This window comes from Rhodnius prolixus, unplaced genomic scaffold, assembly GCF_049639745.1.
Source record: "Rhodnius prolixus isolate KJV_2025 unplaced genomic scaffold, Rpr scaffold_6, whole genome shotgun sequence".
In the NCBI taxonomy this organism is placed as follows: Eukaryota; Metazoa; Arthropoda; class Insecta; order Hemiptera; family Reduviidae; genus Rhodnius; species Rhodnius prolixus.
Genome location: NW_027411634.1, coordinates 42,821,389 through 42,837,446, shown reverse-complemented (window position 1 = coordinate 42,837,446; position 16,058 = coordinate 42,821,389). Strand labels below are relative to the sequence as shown.

Sequence of the window (16,058 nt, the reverse complement as noted above, 5' to 3'; positions counted from 1 at the left end):
CGGGGGAGCCGAAGCGAAATATAAAGTTTGATCCAGGATTCCTCATAACCTAAATTTGCGGTAAAAACTCGATATCAAAATTTTCATACACCCGCCCCCTAGTGGAACTTGAAAATAGAAATGAAAACCTTTTTTTTTTTTTCTTTCTTTCAAATTTTAGCACTTCGCCAAAAGAGGGGACAAACATATGCAACCTGTACATGGAAGGCGCTCGATGGGATATAGCCGCAAATTCAATAGCCGAAGCTCGTCTGAAAGAGTTGTTCCCATTAATGCCAGTGATCTTTGTAAAAGCGATTACCCAAGATAAACAGGATCTGCGTGGTACATATGAATGTCCGGTGTATAAGACAAGAATGCGAGGGCCTACATATGTACAAAGTTTTCATTTGAAGTCTAGAGATAAACCGTACAAATGGGTACTTCGAGGTGTAGGACTGTTGTTAAGCGTGTGAATCCTAAATAAGCGACTAGCCAGCCTGTCAGTAAGTATTTTTTCGCATTTTATTTAAACATCCGCCTAAATTAAATAAATATTTACTCAAGATCAGTCAAAACTGGTCGTAGAAAAAAAAAAAATGGTTCCACAGCTCGTTTGTGTCAAAGAAGTTCATAAAAAGTATGGACCTATTCATCGCCAATTTCGAGAAAGCGACCATTTTGTAATGTTTTAAAGCTTCAGACTTTTTCCCAGTGAAACTGATCTTATCTCTCTGGAGGAAGAGCCATAGCTAATTAATTACACCAATTGATAAACATTAAATTACCAATTAGGTGAAGATTTCATTGCCTTACTTTCTAATTAATCATTCTAAAATTTATTAGTAATGTGTACTCCCTTTTGATTTTCTCCACATTTATAAAGATGCAAACTCTATGAAAGAGGCTTTTATTGTATAAATTGCTGAAAAAGGCTAACAGACCAAGACTGAATGGCCAATATTTTCTGTTCTACAATGGAGCACTAAAGTCGTGACTTACATTGTATAAACTTCGATAACCGGAAAAAAATTCCGTCTCAAGATGTTGACCAATCTTCTAGGTTTTATTTCCTTCAACTAGTTAATTATATATTCATTACCGTAATTTAAAAAAATTAAATGTGTCCAGTAATTTATCTAGGATATTATTGTTCACAGGAGTATGATCAATTTAAAAAAAAGAAGAATCAAATGGTTTTAATTACAAGAAAATAAGTTGTCATGATGTATACGTCTTCTTCATATTCTTTTTTGTAATTTTACATCATATGAGAATTTTAAAATATTTATTGCCCTAATCAAATTTCCACATCAGAATGTAGATTGATCATTTTTTTGACTGAAAATATATTATTTAAAAAAAAAAAATTGGTTTGTTGTATTTTCTTAAAATAAAAAACTCAAATAAGAGAAAATTACTGGAATAAGATTTATTTCTGTAAATAAATTAAGTTTGATCACTTTGTGCAGCTGCCGCTGAAAATATTTTGAGACCAGTATCTTTTGTATTTTCCTCTTAGTAGGTGTAAAAGCATAGTAGCACTTTAGAGTCACGTATGGAAGCTTTTACCACTTCTTCGTGCTAAACTTTATCAAACCGGACTAAGTGTTACAGAAATAATAGTAATAATACTTTTAGAGTGGGCTTTACTTGCGTGGGGCAAACTCCCCTCCTTATGAGGCATAGCGTCGAGACTTTTAAAGTGCAAATCTGTACGAAATTTCCATTCCAATGACACTTCATTCATAAAAATCGGTTCACATGACGATAATTTGAAATTATTGCTATACTTCCCCTTAACAGGTGTAAGAGCAGATCGTCGCTTTCATGTTACGTAGAGGAGCCCTAACCCCATCATCCTACCAAATTTTATCTAACTCGGGCCAAGATTTACAGAGTAATTAGTAATAATAATTTTGGAGGGGGCCTTACATAAAGGGGGCTAACTCCTCTCCCATTCTATGTACAGCGTCGAGACCCCCAAAAGGCACATCTACATAAAATTCCGAATCGAATGACACCTCATTTATGAAAATCGGTTAGCACGTTTAGGCGCTACGTTGTTTACAAAAAAGGTAACAACAAGAACAACAACAATTTCTGAAAAATGCCGCTTTTGCTCATTTTTAGCAACTTTTTTCTCGAAATCTATTTCATCTATGTTGTTGCAAAACATTACAGTCATAAAGGAGGATTTGCCCTGATATATAAAGAAAATTTGGGAATTTTATCTTTTATAGAAAAAGAGAAAAAAATTGTCAAAGTTGGGTGTTTTTCAAAGTTACGCTTTTTCGTGCACTTTTTAACGATCAACCCTTATACAACTGTCCTACCGGACAGTTTTAATTCACTTAGTTCAGTATACGCTATTAGCAGGAATTCCAAAATAAATTTTACACTGTCTTTTTGATTTGAAAATAATTATTTTAATGGGGAGCGGTGACATCCATCACCTTCAATCAATGGGATCCTTTTGTATGGTTGATTTAATTCATACAATACATGAGATACAATAAATGCGTGTTACTTATCCAGATTATCCAGAACTGCGGACCTTACCAAATTATCCTTTTATTCTTATGTACATAAACCTGCATAATGTTGTAGGCAATTATCTATTTACGAGTAGTACAAATTCCATGACTTTAGAAAATTTGTAAGGGTTCATTTTAGATTATTTTCAATCAATGCAGAGAACTGAAGTAGAGGCGACATATGCTTACCCCAAATAAAAAATTATATGAGAAAAGTAATATTTAAGAAAAATTTAAAAAGAGGACAAAGTACTGAATCGGAATAGATCTAAGGTCAAGGAAGTTAGCTGTGAACAGAAAGAAAAATGTTAAAAAATATGTAAATCTTCCTTCACAAGTGGCGTACACAGTCATCATTGGCTCGGTAAAGTCCAAGCCAAAAATAAGAGCTCACTTCTAGACTTTAAAATCCATATCAGTTCTTTCTAGTTCAACTCTGATGGCAACCAACCACAAGAATAAAGAATCCATCACATGTAAGAAAGAATATCACCCTAAGACTATAGTTAAAATTTAGACTCAAAGTAAGCACCATAAGTGGATCCAAATATTTTTCCTAGTACATCTTGTAATTGGGGGGGGGGGTGATGGATGGAGGGAGGAAATGGAAACTCGTACTAAAAAAAAAATCTCGAAATAGCCGTTCGTTTGGAAACTCTAAACCTGGTTTCCATAGCACATCGATCGTAAAACAGCATTAAACATACTTTTTGGCTGGGCAATAAATGTTATTAATTTTGCTTTCTCATCCAAATGATATGAAAAGGGGCAAGATTGCATCTTATAACTAGGTATTTAAGTTGAACTATACACCCTTGAACTTCCAATGGACAGAATGCTACCAGCTTTTTGAGAAACAATTTTTTTTTATACATAGTTACCTTCAAGTTCCACTCTTCTCTGTGGGATGCCGACAGAATACTATGGTTGCAGTTGTGAATATATAACTTTTACAATTCATGTTAAATTCTCATTAATCAGAAGTTACTTAAGGCTGCTCCGTGACATTTAAGTCACCGCGTCAAATAGGAAGTAATAAGAGCAGCAGTAAGGTTTTTAAGACATTACGTACAGGTAACGAATGGAAACCTAACCTGACACTTGAAAGAACTTTGGTGATTCTCTTGTTTTCAGTAAAGATTCAACATAGCAATTTTAAATTCCAGCCTAGTGTCAAAGAACGGTCAGAGAAATTAAAAATGACGCACAACCGGTTTGATGTGCGTCATAACGGCAGCAGGAGCACCTCTCACTCATGTTTGTGGTGTGTTCTGGTCTGGAAAGCCGTATTTTGTATTTTATTGGCAACTGGCAAGTACAGCTGACATTGGAGTGGCTACTCTCCTACTCAAAACTCAGATTCATTCCCCGCTCCTTACACACCCAATTTACATATGATGTTTACGAGAGAATTGATTGAATGTTAGTCTGTAAAAGTTACTTATGTGATGTGGTGCTTTTTATGCCAAATACTTACAAATAACATTGTATCCATCTAAGTTTAGTGACTCTCAACACTCCTGTATGCATTTATTCAATCAATTTTATCAAATCATACAGAAATTGCACAAGTGTTTTTCTAATAACTTCTCAATTTCAAAAGTTCTTAGTTTTTAGTTCACAAGTCGTGAAGAATAGTTCTGGTTTTAATATATTTAGGGGAATGAACAGTTATCCCCACCTAAACAACATTGGGATTTCCAACAAGAACACATTTTGCATTAGTAACTTCAATGGCAATAGTATCAAATTAAACGTACTAACAGAGCAGAATGCTAAAAGTCTCTTATCTCTTAATACTTTTATTTGGAAGTACTTGTAAGTATTAAACATTATTTTGATTATTGATAAATATTAACTTTATTTTGCTTATAAAACATTAACATTAATTGAACGTTTACTAAGATCTTAAACAGTTTTAAAACATATATTCCAAGTTTTGAGAAAGAAAATTTCCCTCCCCCCACCAAAAATAATTATTTATTGAACTAAAATAAGTTTTTCAATGCTAATTTGAGTTTCTAATTAGTATTACATAACGAATAAAAATCTTTAAAAATAAAAAATAATAATAATTATAAGCAATAAGACAAGAAAGAGCCAAGACAAACATCGTTACGGGTAAGGAAGTGTGTAATATTTAGCTTTGACCTTCTACCATTCGACTGAAAGATGTAATTATTTCCTTTATTTTTTGCTTATTATTTTTATAACAATTATTATTGAAAGGAGGTTATATTTGAAATCAAAGAAAGATATTTTGTTTCTAAATGCTTTAATAGATTTCTGGTTTGAAACTCTTATACTATTTTCTCCTATGGTTATTTACGTGATAAAATTTTCTTGCAACAATTTTGTGGAGAAAAATGACTAAAAACAGAATATTTATTTATTAAAGTAATAGCTGCTCTCAACGGATTTTATTCATATTTGAATAGTTTAAAGAAAAAAATCAATTTAAAAGAATTATTTATAACGAAATTTTTGTCGATTCTAATATTTTTTTTCCTGTAAACAGATTGTTTGAATACATCCTCGAACTCCATCTTTAGATTCACAAGACAAACAAGATGTTTGTAAGTTTTTTTTACGATTTTATTTTGTTCACCTTTTTTTACCAATGTTTTTTTCTTTACAAGATTTGTAATTAATTTGTTGAGATTATCAGAAGTAATACTAAGTCATGTCTGAGATGTAAATCCAAGAGTTGTTCCTATCGTTAGATTGAGATGCCCACAGGGACGCTAAAAAATTGTAAACCCTCCAAAAAGAATAGGCCGGAAATTACTAAATCAATAGCAAACGCTTTTCTTTGCCCAGTTAGCTACATACTTTATTTACATTTTAAGGGAGGCGCAAAATTTCTGTCTCATAAAGTTTCTCCGTTCGCATATTATGATGGCATTGCAAATTAATAAGTGATATGTTCCTTAAGTTTAATTTTATTTAACCGTATTAATTCACTAATTGGCTCTGCTTCCGATTTTTGTTTATAGTTCACATTCTACTTCGACAATAATTATCCCTTGCAAAATCATAGCTCCTGTCCTCGGTACGTAACCTCCTGATAACTTAACGTGATCTCTATTCCCGCCATATTAATATAAGATTTTGCCGGGATTAGGATTGAAATAATGTTGCGTTCATGCCCGTACAAGTTTCTCGATGCAAGTCATTCTATCCAATATCACGATTAACGTTTAATAAACCATACCTGTACCTCCTACGTGTTTGCTCAACTTCCGCGAGTTCATAGTTCCACCGTTGTGTAAGTACTAAATTCGTATATTTTTAATAACTGTTGTCAACAATAGTAATATATGGGTTGCAACTATTTATTTTTTTCTACTCTCGGTTTCTCGCCCTTCCAGATAGTGCTTTAATGGATTGATTTTTTATTATTTATCTAAGTGCTTCAATATCAGGCCTTTTCGTGATCTGCCGACCTCCGTCAAAGGTACTATTTTTAGACAATAATGTCCATTACTGTAAAGTGAGCTGCACATTGGCTTCTGAGGTGAGAAGATTTAAGGATAGTCATTTAGTATCGAATCTAGAACTTTATTTTCCAGAGTCTATTGCTTTACCACTGAGCTAGCCACTTCCTGTTACTGCTTTTATTATCACTATCATTTCATTTTATTTTTAGTGAAAAACCAAAGTTTACCCTTGAAAATTTATAGTATTCAATGGATCTAATTGCATAAAAAAAAAAAAAACAATGTAAGGAGTTTAATATTTTTTATAAAATTATGCAATAATCCAGCAGTTTGCGGCATTATCAGCTTTTATCGTGCCCTTATAACCCTGGGGTTATCAAATTATTTATGTTTTTACTCGAAACGAACATTAACATGATAAGTTTTCAAAGAAAATGAAAAAATACGCCTCATAAAATGACATATTAAGTTGAGGAAAAACTTTTCAACTGTAATTTACCTTACCTTACCTTTCTTTCTCTTCTGTAATTAACTGGTCAAATTTGAAGATTCGTATCGTTGTAATGACAAAAGTATGTTGCAATACGCGACTCTACATAAAGGACAAAACTATAGTGCTAATGTGATTTTTCACCATCTTGATTATCTATTTTAGTTCTGATTCTATTTCTATCACTGAAATTTACATTAAGATCTAAAATCTTCGTGAATTTCGTGTTGTAATGATTTCAAAAATATTATTGCCTTCCAAGGATTTACCCCAATTGGACTGTCACAATACTCCAAAATTACTTAATACTTACTTTTCTTTTAGTTTTGATAATTTTTTAAAGGGAACAATTAAATTTATAGAGGTGATCAATTTCGCTGTAAAAATGGTCAATGCGTAGAATCATTCGCAGTGTGCGACGGAGAGACGAATTGCAGAGATGGGACAGATGAAACTCAGGCAGTTTGCTCCAAACTCAATCTTCAGTGAGTACTTCCTTTTGCTTTATATAATTTTAATCCAACTACTTGTATTTTCTAATGTAAAGCATTTCCCGAGATATGTGTAAAACATATTTCTATTACAATATTTGTACTGATTAAGTTTTATATATTTACAAAATATTAGGTGTTTCGCTAAATTCTTGACGGTAGTTTAATAAATAATAACAATTCCAGATGTCCTTCTTTTGCATTTCGTTGTACTTATGGAGCCTGTGTGGACAAACATAAGAAATGTGATGGTAAACAAGACTGCGCAGACAATTCGGACGAACTTCTACCAGAATGTAAAAATGTGGCCCAACCCATCAGTGATGCCGTATGCAAGTAAGAAATAAGTGTATGTTTAACAAGAAGAAAGCTTGCTTATTTGCAAAAAAAAATGCCTTTATTTTTTGTTGAAATTAAATAAGTACAAACAAGCTATTATTGAGACTGTATTTTCTAAGTGAATTTCGATACAAACTCAGGTTTAACCATGAAATGATTGATCATAGGTGAAGGAAAAAGGTGAAGGCGCTGTTCCTTTAAAAATTGCCCTAATGTGATCTGACTGATTCCGTTGGGGCATTTTTTACATTAATGTAAATTAATTGTTTACATTAATTAAATTGAGCAGAATCATTTGATCAATTGAATCCGTAAGGACGAGTGCCCTAGCCCACAATTGAATGACTTTGCTATTTATGTGAAAGATGCAATATTGCCGCACACCCTCAAGGGCTTGCTGTATGGTTCCTTTGTTTGCTCAAAATTTATAGGAGATGAAAAATAGTGCTTCTAAGACAATATCCGGCCCAAGGAATGGCTACGAAAGCAAGGCCAAGAGGATCTATCAGTAATAAAATCATTATTGTTTTCCTTTTTTTTAAATCTGGTGGGATATGAAAGGAATAATTAATTGTGAGAAATGACATCAATGACCTTTCTTCAAAGAAACTCCGCAGTGTGAAATGTAATTATGGAAGCCCCCAACACTGCATTAAAGCGTTATCCTCAAACATAATAATACCCGCCAACGTTCTGCAAACATGTCTAAATTAGACATTCAGAACATGCATTAGAAGATTCATTTCCATCGTCTTTAGACTGCAGTTTGCTGATGGCTTTTCAAACCCTTATAAAACGTATTACGTTTTCTTTTATGTTGCTTTACTGATTTTGAAGGCCATTTTTTTCATTCGTTCAAATCATGGATATTTGTTACAAGTTTTTCTTTTTATTATTTCATTACTTAAATTTCGCTGCAGAAATTGGTATTTCCGATAAGGAAATAAATAAATACCCAAGCGAAAAAGGAGGGACAATTTTTTAAATTTTCACTTCTTTCTGATAAATGCGTCGTAAGTTCACACCCTGTTTTTGATTATAACTGTCGCAATTATTAAATGGCAGAAGTAATAAAACGGTTCTACTCGTCGTATTTTTGAATGAAACACTACGTACTCATCTGAAAGGTTTTTCTTTATTCTTTAAACAGAGACGGTGAATTCAAATGTTTATCTGGCCAATGTGTGGACGAATTCTCCGTGTGTGACGGCAATAGAGACTGTGATGACGGATCTGATGAGACCATCACCCAGTGTGTTAATATCAGGTAAATATCTCTCTCTGTTTGGTCCAACGCGCAGTTGGCAATTGGCAATTGACAACTGATATGTGACCGTTATTGCCGCTTGCGCGGACCTGACTGTATTATTAATAGGAGTAGGCATTTTGTTGATATGCTTTTTCATTTAATTTATTACAATTAAAATTATGCATATAATTTTCCATTATCTTTTGACTAATTTCGACCTTCTCCGATTGTTCTTACCACTGCTCTGGCTGATTGCAATCCCATGATCGTCAGAGAGTGAAGAAAGCAAAAGCAGTAAAATAATAAGACTTTTTCAATTTGTAGATGTCCTGACTTCAGTTTCCAATGTGCCTACGGTGCGTGCATAGATAAGAATAAACGCTGCAACAATGTGGACGATTGTTCTGATGCTTCGGATGAAGATGAAGAACTTTGCCAATCTATGAAAAAACCGAAGCCAGTCAAGCCTAAGCCTAAACCGCCTACCAGCAGCCAGAGGTGTGATACCATACGATTACCACCTTACCTTTATTATTTTCATAAATAATTTTTAAAATATATCCATTCTGTTACATCAGAGGAGGATGTACATTGCCTGATTATCCTGAAGGTGGCCGTTACATAGTAAAAGTGTGTGCTTCGCAACAACAGAGTAATTCCAAGTGTGTAGGAGGTCCAGGAACAGTGGTACCGTTGAACTCTGTGCTCAGTTATGAATGTTCCAGAGGGTACACATTGCCTGAAAGTGGACGAAATATTTTCTGCTTCAACGGAGCTTGGGATCCGGAGCCTCCACAATGTCTCAGTTAGTAAATTTTGTTACATTTAACAATGTCGTATTCTCCAAAAACTACGAGGCGTAAGAGGCATTTCACCAATTAAATCCTCCTTGCAGCACGTTAGTGGTGTTGGACACAAGAGAACTACAATATATCGTCTTAAATATTAAGTATGAAAACTAGGAAAGTTAATTGCATGTCCAGCTTCAGAAAATGCTAGCCACGCCAGTGCGGTTAATCTGTGAATACATTTAATGATTACTGAGGCTGTTAATATATTTTTTTTTTTTTTTTACAGAACAATGCAAACCTTTGGTGTCCGACTCCATGGATCTGGATTGCTTTTACCGAGGAGATCCAGTCAGATGTGATCGACCAATAAACCCCGGCACCAAAGTCCGTCCTCGATGTAAAGTCGCTTATCATATCTCTGATCCATCAGTATCATTCATTGAAACTGAGTGCCAGGCGGACGGTACTTGGGAAGTACCATTGTTTAGATGTGTACCAGGTAAACAACCACCTGTCAAGTATCCTGAGACGACGCAACATCGTCCTATAATCCTCTACATATACAACCTGTTCCTCGTTATGTCCAACCAGTCGAAAGTCCCTCCTATAAAACATTTTCCTTGGGAAAAACAACAAGACAGCTACGAGTCAAATGTAATTCGTCGCTAAATTTTGTGTCGCATGTAAGTTTACAAATTTTTAATTAACCGTAAACATTAAAATAAAGTAAACAAATGACTACACACGCTGTGAAATAGAAGAAATGATGGTTCTTTTCCTTAATTCTAATTAAATTTTTATAACTTTTAGGAATAAATTTATTTTTAATTTTAAAGAAAACACGTCACTAAAATTATTTTTGTTAAAAAAAATAAATAAATAAATAACGCCAAAAAGCTAGTCAATAATGAAGGTAAAATCAAGATAGCAGCTTCTTTTTTTCTTTTACCGGAGTTCTGCCATCAAGATATAGTATAAATGTCTATCTATAAAGCCTCCTATTAGGCAATGCGAAAAGTTAAGCAAAATTTAACATGGCCAACTGAAGGGAAGACTTGATGTGCTAGATGTGCGGATTTAGCGTATTTTAAGTCGCGAGTAGTTCCTGGCCTTAATTATCATTCTGTAGGTCGCCATAATTGATTTCTACCAAGGGTCTACTTTGGATCTCAAATTATTTATTATTCAAATTATTGTTTAGCAGCTTTAGAAAATGACGTCATTTTATCAGTAGGTACAAATAAAAAAAATCAACTAATTTAATACGGCTTTAATAAAATATTTATTTGAATATTCTTATTAAATGCTTATAAGAAATGTAAACTTTTAAGTTTTGCTTCGACATATTTCTTTGAATCCTTTTTTGACTGACTAAACTCTATGTTGCATTTTAGGTGACGAGATTTTAATTATCTTTTTTCACTTCCTCTTTCTTCTAGTAAGAGGAAGTAGAGCCAATCGTGACAAATTTTAAAAATTGAGTTCAGCCACCAAAAATTTATGTTTTGGGGCCTCCAGAATAGCTATTTGTTACTGTTAAGATTAACTCAAAAACATTTTCTTGAAAACACTTAAAAGGGAAGTCAGTACACCCTCGCCTCTGGAATCACGTTCACGGAAAACATGTTTTGTCCGTCTAAGTGACGAATTTCAAGAAACCAGAAGATCTGTTTTTTTTGAAAAGTCTGGAAAAAACAAATATCAATATCCTTCAGGAAAATGAACTTTCAGTCTTGCAGATTTCTTCAACTAATTTCTACTGAAAATTTTTAGCAATACATTTAGTACTGCTCGTATAGTGTGGCAAATTCCAGTGTAATGGTCACATTAATGCATCATTAACACTCCTGATAACCGACTACCACCACAATTATATTCAAGTGCTCACCTTATCAGAATTTTTTATTAATTTTATCATTTACTCTAGACTCTCAGGATCCTAGTTCCACGCCACAATCTGTGAACAATGATGATGCACTTTCGGTTAAGGGTGCTATGACCACCAACCATCTTCGGGTCAGTTTAGTGGTATCCAAACAATCAAGAATAAGCTTGTGCTTTCTGCAATTTTTAGTTTTTTGTTTTTTTATTCAAAATAAATCCATTTTCTTGGAAACACTATTTCAGGGGGCCAAAAAATATTAACTAGGAGAACTCAATTTCTAAAATTTGAAAAAAGATTCAAATATTTTGTGTATAAAAACTTACCTGATGAATTAGTCTCTCAAAACATTCTGAACCTGTCTGAATTTATAATTCGGAAGTATATTTGCCTCTTTTAGTAAAATTTGTGGCCCCAATTTTTAAATCCAATGGATTAATGATGGAAAGACATTGGTTTGTTAATCCGTGTTAGTTCGTATTAAAAAATGTTCGGACGAAAAAGTCGCATGTAATAGTTAGGTTAAAGTGGTAGTACAAAATATACATACGAAATCTAACTCCTTTCTGAACGTGGTTGGTACCTCTGTATATAACACCCAGTTATTTTTTCCAGGCTACATCTATTCTATAAATTGAAGTTTGTTATTATTTTTTACCTTTAATTTTGTAAAATTCTACAAATTTGTTAATATAATGATAGAAAATATTAATGATTAAATATTACAGTATTGTTATTGTTGGCCTGTATAGTTGCGTGTTGCTCGCCGGGAGGTTGCAGTATTTAAATAAGTTTTATTTTGCCATTTACAATATTAGTAAAAAGAAATAATAGGTTAAATTTTTTTAATTTAAAAACAATATTCCCGGCGAGTGATCACGTGACGGTCTTCAAACGGTTCAGTATTCTATGTTAAATATTGCGGTGATCAAATCGAGAGCTTTATTTTATTGTATTCTTCTTCAATCAATTGTACAACTTATATGTGATATTTAAATTTACTCTCACTTGTTGATGTGTGCAGTGACTGAGTTACATTTATTTGTTTCCAAATAATCATATTTATATTGGAAAAATAAATATCTATTTGAAACCAGCATTTTGTTGTTTTCCCATTCTGTATTCTCCCTATTACAGACCTTCGTGATTACTTCAAATTTCATGCCATTTTGATCTTGTAACCTACTTATAGTGAAATTGAATTATGTATTTATTCACCTGGAACGTTTGCTTTTTCTGTACTGATAAGGTAGTTTGTTGGAAATATCTAAGCACTGAATTGGTACTTGGTTCTCATCTTTATATATATGAATCTGCTGCTGGCGAATATCCATCAGTACAGACTAAAAAATTGTTAGTAGGTGGTACAACCAATGATTTAATTGTAGGGGTCAGTAAAAAAAATATTGAAGTTAAAATTAGAAACCGGTTATTTAAAAATAATTTGGAAACATTTGAAGTATTGGTGATTATAATTCTTACTATAAGTAAAGCTGCCTTCGTACAGTCTGCAGATTTGCAGAAGATTATTCAGCAAGATTAAATCTTAGGGTACTCCATATGTACTCGAACCACATTGGTTTTTTTTTATGAGGAAATGCTGCGTTGGGCTATCTCCAGCATCGTGGGGGCTTGAGACAAATTAAAACTATGGGCCTCTGAAAAGTATTCTTAATTTTTCTATTTCTTGATTTATTTATACATGATAGAAACAAAATGTTTCTCTTGTCAAATTAAACTAACTTACTTTTTAGTTGCTTATTCAAATGAACAGTCTCTGAGAAAAAAATGAAATCAAGACTTTCATTGTACTTTTTACTTTCACTTTTGGAAATTTTTGTTCTCCTACAAAGAAATACTTCTCGATGGTATATTCTGGACATTCACTTCCCCAAAGTCTGTGGCTGGTAAACTTTACATAAAATGCTCGATGAGGGGCTTTAGCTTTAAATTTCACAAGAGAATTGAATCAAGTAACCTGGAATCACCATACGGTGACACAGTTACCGGTTATTTCATCTTCTAATAAACTTAAGGTAGAGAAGTAATTTGCTAGGTGGTGGGGTTACCGAGGTGCAAAAATAGATTCTGGTCACTAGTTAACCATAACCCGAAAAAGGACTAATATTTGCAATGTTAAAATGATGTGAAGATTAGGCTTTCAAAAGGATTTCTGAAAATGAAGAAATCTTTTAAAATGCACTTGATTCAAGGCTAACTTTTGCTGAAGCCTAAAAATTCTGGAAAGAATTTATAAAATTTAAATTATCGATTATAATATGGAATTTATGTAGATCAGCTGGAAATCGGCTTGTACGAGTTTCTTTAAACTTCGTATAAATTTGTGCGAATGTAGTTCAATAACAGTATCCTGAGGAATTCTATTGAAGCCCTTCCGGGCTTCCACTTGCAGTCTCATTTTGCAGTAGTAGTCCCCCCACACCTATTAAATATGTAACAAAAATTCCAAATTTGAAGGAAGTCAACTAAAAGGAACTAACATTTCACTCAGTAGAGTTTTACTTTCTGCTAACTAGATAGTGAAAGAACTGCGATCTGCCAAATTATTGAAATTTAGTTTTCACATGAAATAACCGTTTTCAGGTCCGCTGAGTCTGAAAAAAGGCTTTAAACATGTTTAGTGAGTGTATTTGTCTATTGTAAATATCATTTTACACTTTTATTTTATTTCTCGATTTTAGATTGTGGTAAACCAAATGCAAATGTTGAAAGACCTCTGATCAGTTATGGAACTAAAACTGAAATCGGGGAATACCCATGGCATGCAGGACTCTACTTGAGAATCAAGGGGGTTTGGGAACACGCTTGCGGTGGTACCATTATATCGCCCTATATAATACTGACAGGTATTTTCATAACAAATTCATTTGAAGAGTTATATGAATATAATGTTGTACGAATAAATGATTGATTACAATCTGTGACAGCCGCGCACTGTGTGTATGACGAAGCTTTAGAGAAAGTGAGAATTGCAAGAGACATGAAAGTTGCCGTTGGAAAATATCGAAGAGCCTGGAATTTGGTCGATAAATACGAACAAAGATTGGACGTGAGTACTCCTTTTGTAACAACCGGAGTTCTAGTTTCATTAATCTTATTTATCTTTATTCGTCGTCACATATTTATTGCGTGTTCAGGTAAAGGAAGTGATTCCGCAGAGGGCTTACAGAGGCAAGAGTAACAGTTATGAACAGGATATTGCCGTTTTGGATCTGGAGAAATCTATTGTTCTATCCACGGTAGTGCTACCTGCTTGCGTGGACTGGCTCGCCGAAGGCATCTTCTATTTAGGAATGTTGGGCACTGTTAGTAAAAATGTTGTCATTTTAATAAGATGGTAAGCTGACGTTTACCTGTGGTGAGCTAATCCTAATTATTGTGTGACTGAGACTAAGGTGACTCTTTTCTATCTTCCCCCTTCCCAAAGCGTGTCTTCCAGATAACCTCACTATATCCTAAGATATTCCTACTTTAAAAACTGCACATTCCCTGGAGATTATAGCTCGCCCAACAGACACATTGACCTAAACAATTTACCATGCTGATTTACTTCAATCAAAACCATTTCATCACAGTTCTTGCATTCAAGAATTAATATCCTGTGTTGATGACTGCGGTATCCAAGATGACCGTACATCAGCCAGAACTCTCAATGTAGAAAATAAAACTTAGCTCTCCCTGCCAGATCCCAGTATACACCATTGCCCTCAAGTACATCTTTACCTTGTTTATACACTCCTCATTAATTGACGTTACTGAAATGTTTTCTGTTAGTTTTCTAGAATTAATATTATTTTAATAGGTCTTGGACCTATATTCATAAATATATATTAAAAAACAAATTGAAAAAAAATCTCAGGTTGTCGGATGGGGGCTGAATCAATTTAAAACGCCGACGGACTCGCTAGAGATGACTCGATTGCCCTACTACGATTATGACTCATGCCGAAGGGAATCACCACCTGAATTCTTAAGATTTATCACTTACGATAAATTCTGTGCCGGCTATAGTAATGGTAATATATTAACTTTTTATCAACTAGCTTATTCTTCTATTCACATCTATTTATATTGACTCACACATTATTTGGTGAATATACAGGCACTGGAGTACAACCGGGCGATAGTGGAGGAGGACTTACTTTTGTCAGAAATAAGCAGCATTACGTTTACGGCATTGTCTCGTTAAAACTACGTAATGAAGACACCTTCGCTGCGTTCACCAACGTTACCGAACACATAGACTGGTTAGAAAATGTGGTGAAAGCTCTGAAACCCCATCACACTAACTGATAATTTCCACCAATCGACATGAAATTTGTACAAAAGAAAAACGGTAAAAATTGTTTACGGATACATCGAATTTCCAGCTACATTTTTTTTTATTTTCACGTAAACCCCATATTTACTCTATACTTTTTCTACGCGATTTCGGATCATCCTGACAAAGAAGAGGTGACTTAAACATTTCTTGAATAGCAAAAGTTTCTACGAAGGTCTTGATGTTTTAAATGCTGAACGACTGTACAGTTCCAGGTGTTAAAATTCGTCCAAAGCCATGCAAAATGGGGGTTAGTGTTATAACGAGATGTAAATATTTTATTCAAGATCTAACAAGATTGTGATTTAATGTAATTATTTTACTATTTATACATTTTTATGAGAAAAGTTCAATATACTTCTTGTTTTTAAAATTGATGACAATCTATTTATGAACAGCAACCTTATTAGACCATGATTACGTTGTGCTGCAAAGCTGCATATTTCAAGTGAAACATTGATATAGAAACGTTCCCCACAGAGGACTATTAGTTAAGAGCATTTAATGTGTACTTCAGA

At 33.6% G+C, this 16,058-nt stretch overlaps 2 protein-coding genes across 2 annotated transcripts in view; both read left to right on the top strand.

The window, feature by feature from the left end:
* LOC141460979 (dynein beta chain, ciliary-like) overlaps positions 1-1,346 on the top strand; it is a 129,920-nt gene extending 128,574 nt beyond the window's left edge. The window contains exons 85-86 of the mRNA XM_074141522.1: positions 161-485; positions 1,140-1,346. Of these exons, the coding sequence (XP_073997623.1) occupies positions 161-455 (295 nt within the window). The 3' untranslated portion in view covers positions 456-485; positions 1,140-1,346. The remainder of the gene's footprint in view (positions 1-160; positions 486-1,139) is intronic.
* A 2,459-nt stretch (positions 1,347-3,805) lies between these two features.
* LOC141460972 (modular serine protease-like) lies at positions 3,806-15,917 on the top strand. The gene is made up of 13 exons (XM_074141512.1): positions 3,806-4,334; positions 5,035-5,092; positions 6,809-6,931; positions 7,124-7,273; positions 8,427-8,543; positions 8,850-9,023; positions 9,104-9,330; positions 9,603-9,815; positions 13,901-14,065; positions 14,147-14,268; positions 14,357-14,524; positions 15,079-15,235; positions 15,322-15,917. The coding sequence occupies exons 1-13, from the start codon at positions 4,289-4,291 to the stop codon at positions 15,510-15,512; spliced, it is 1,911 nt and encodes a 636-aa protein (XP_073997613.1). The 5' UTR covers positions 3,806-4,288; the 3' UTR covers positions 15,513-15,917.
* The last annotated feature ends 141 nt before the right edge of the window (positions 15,918-16,058 follow it).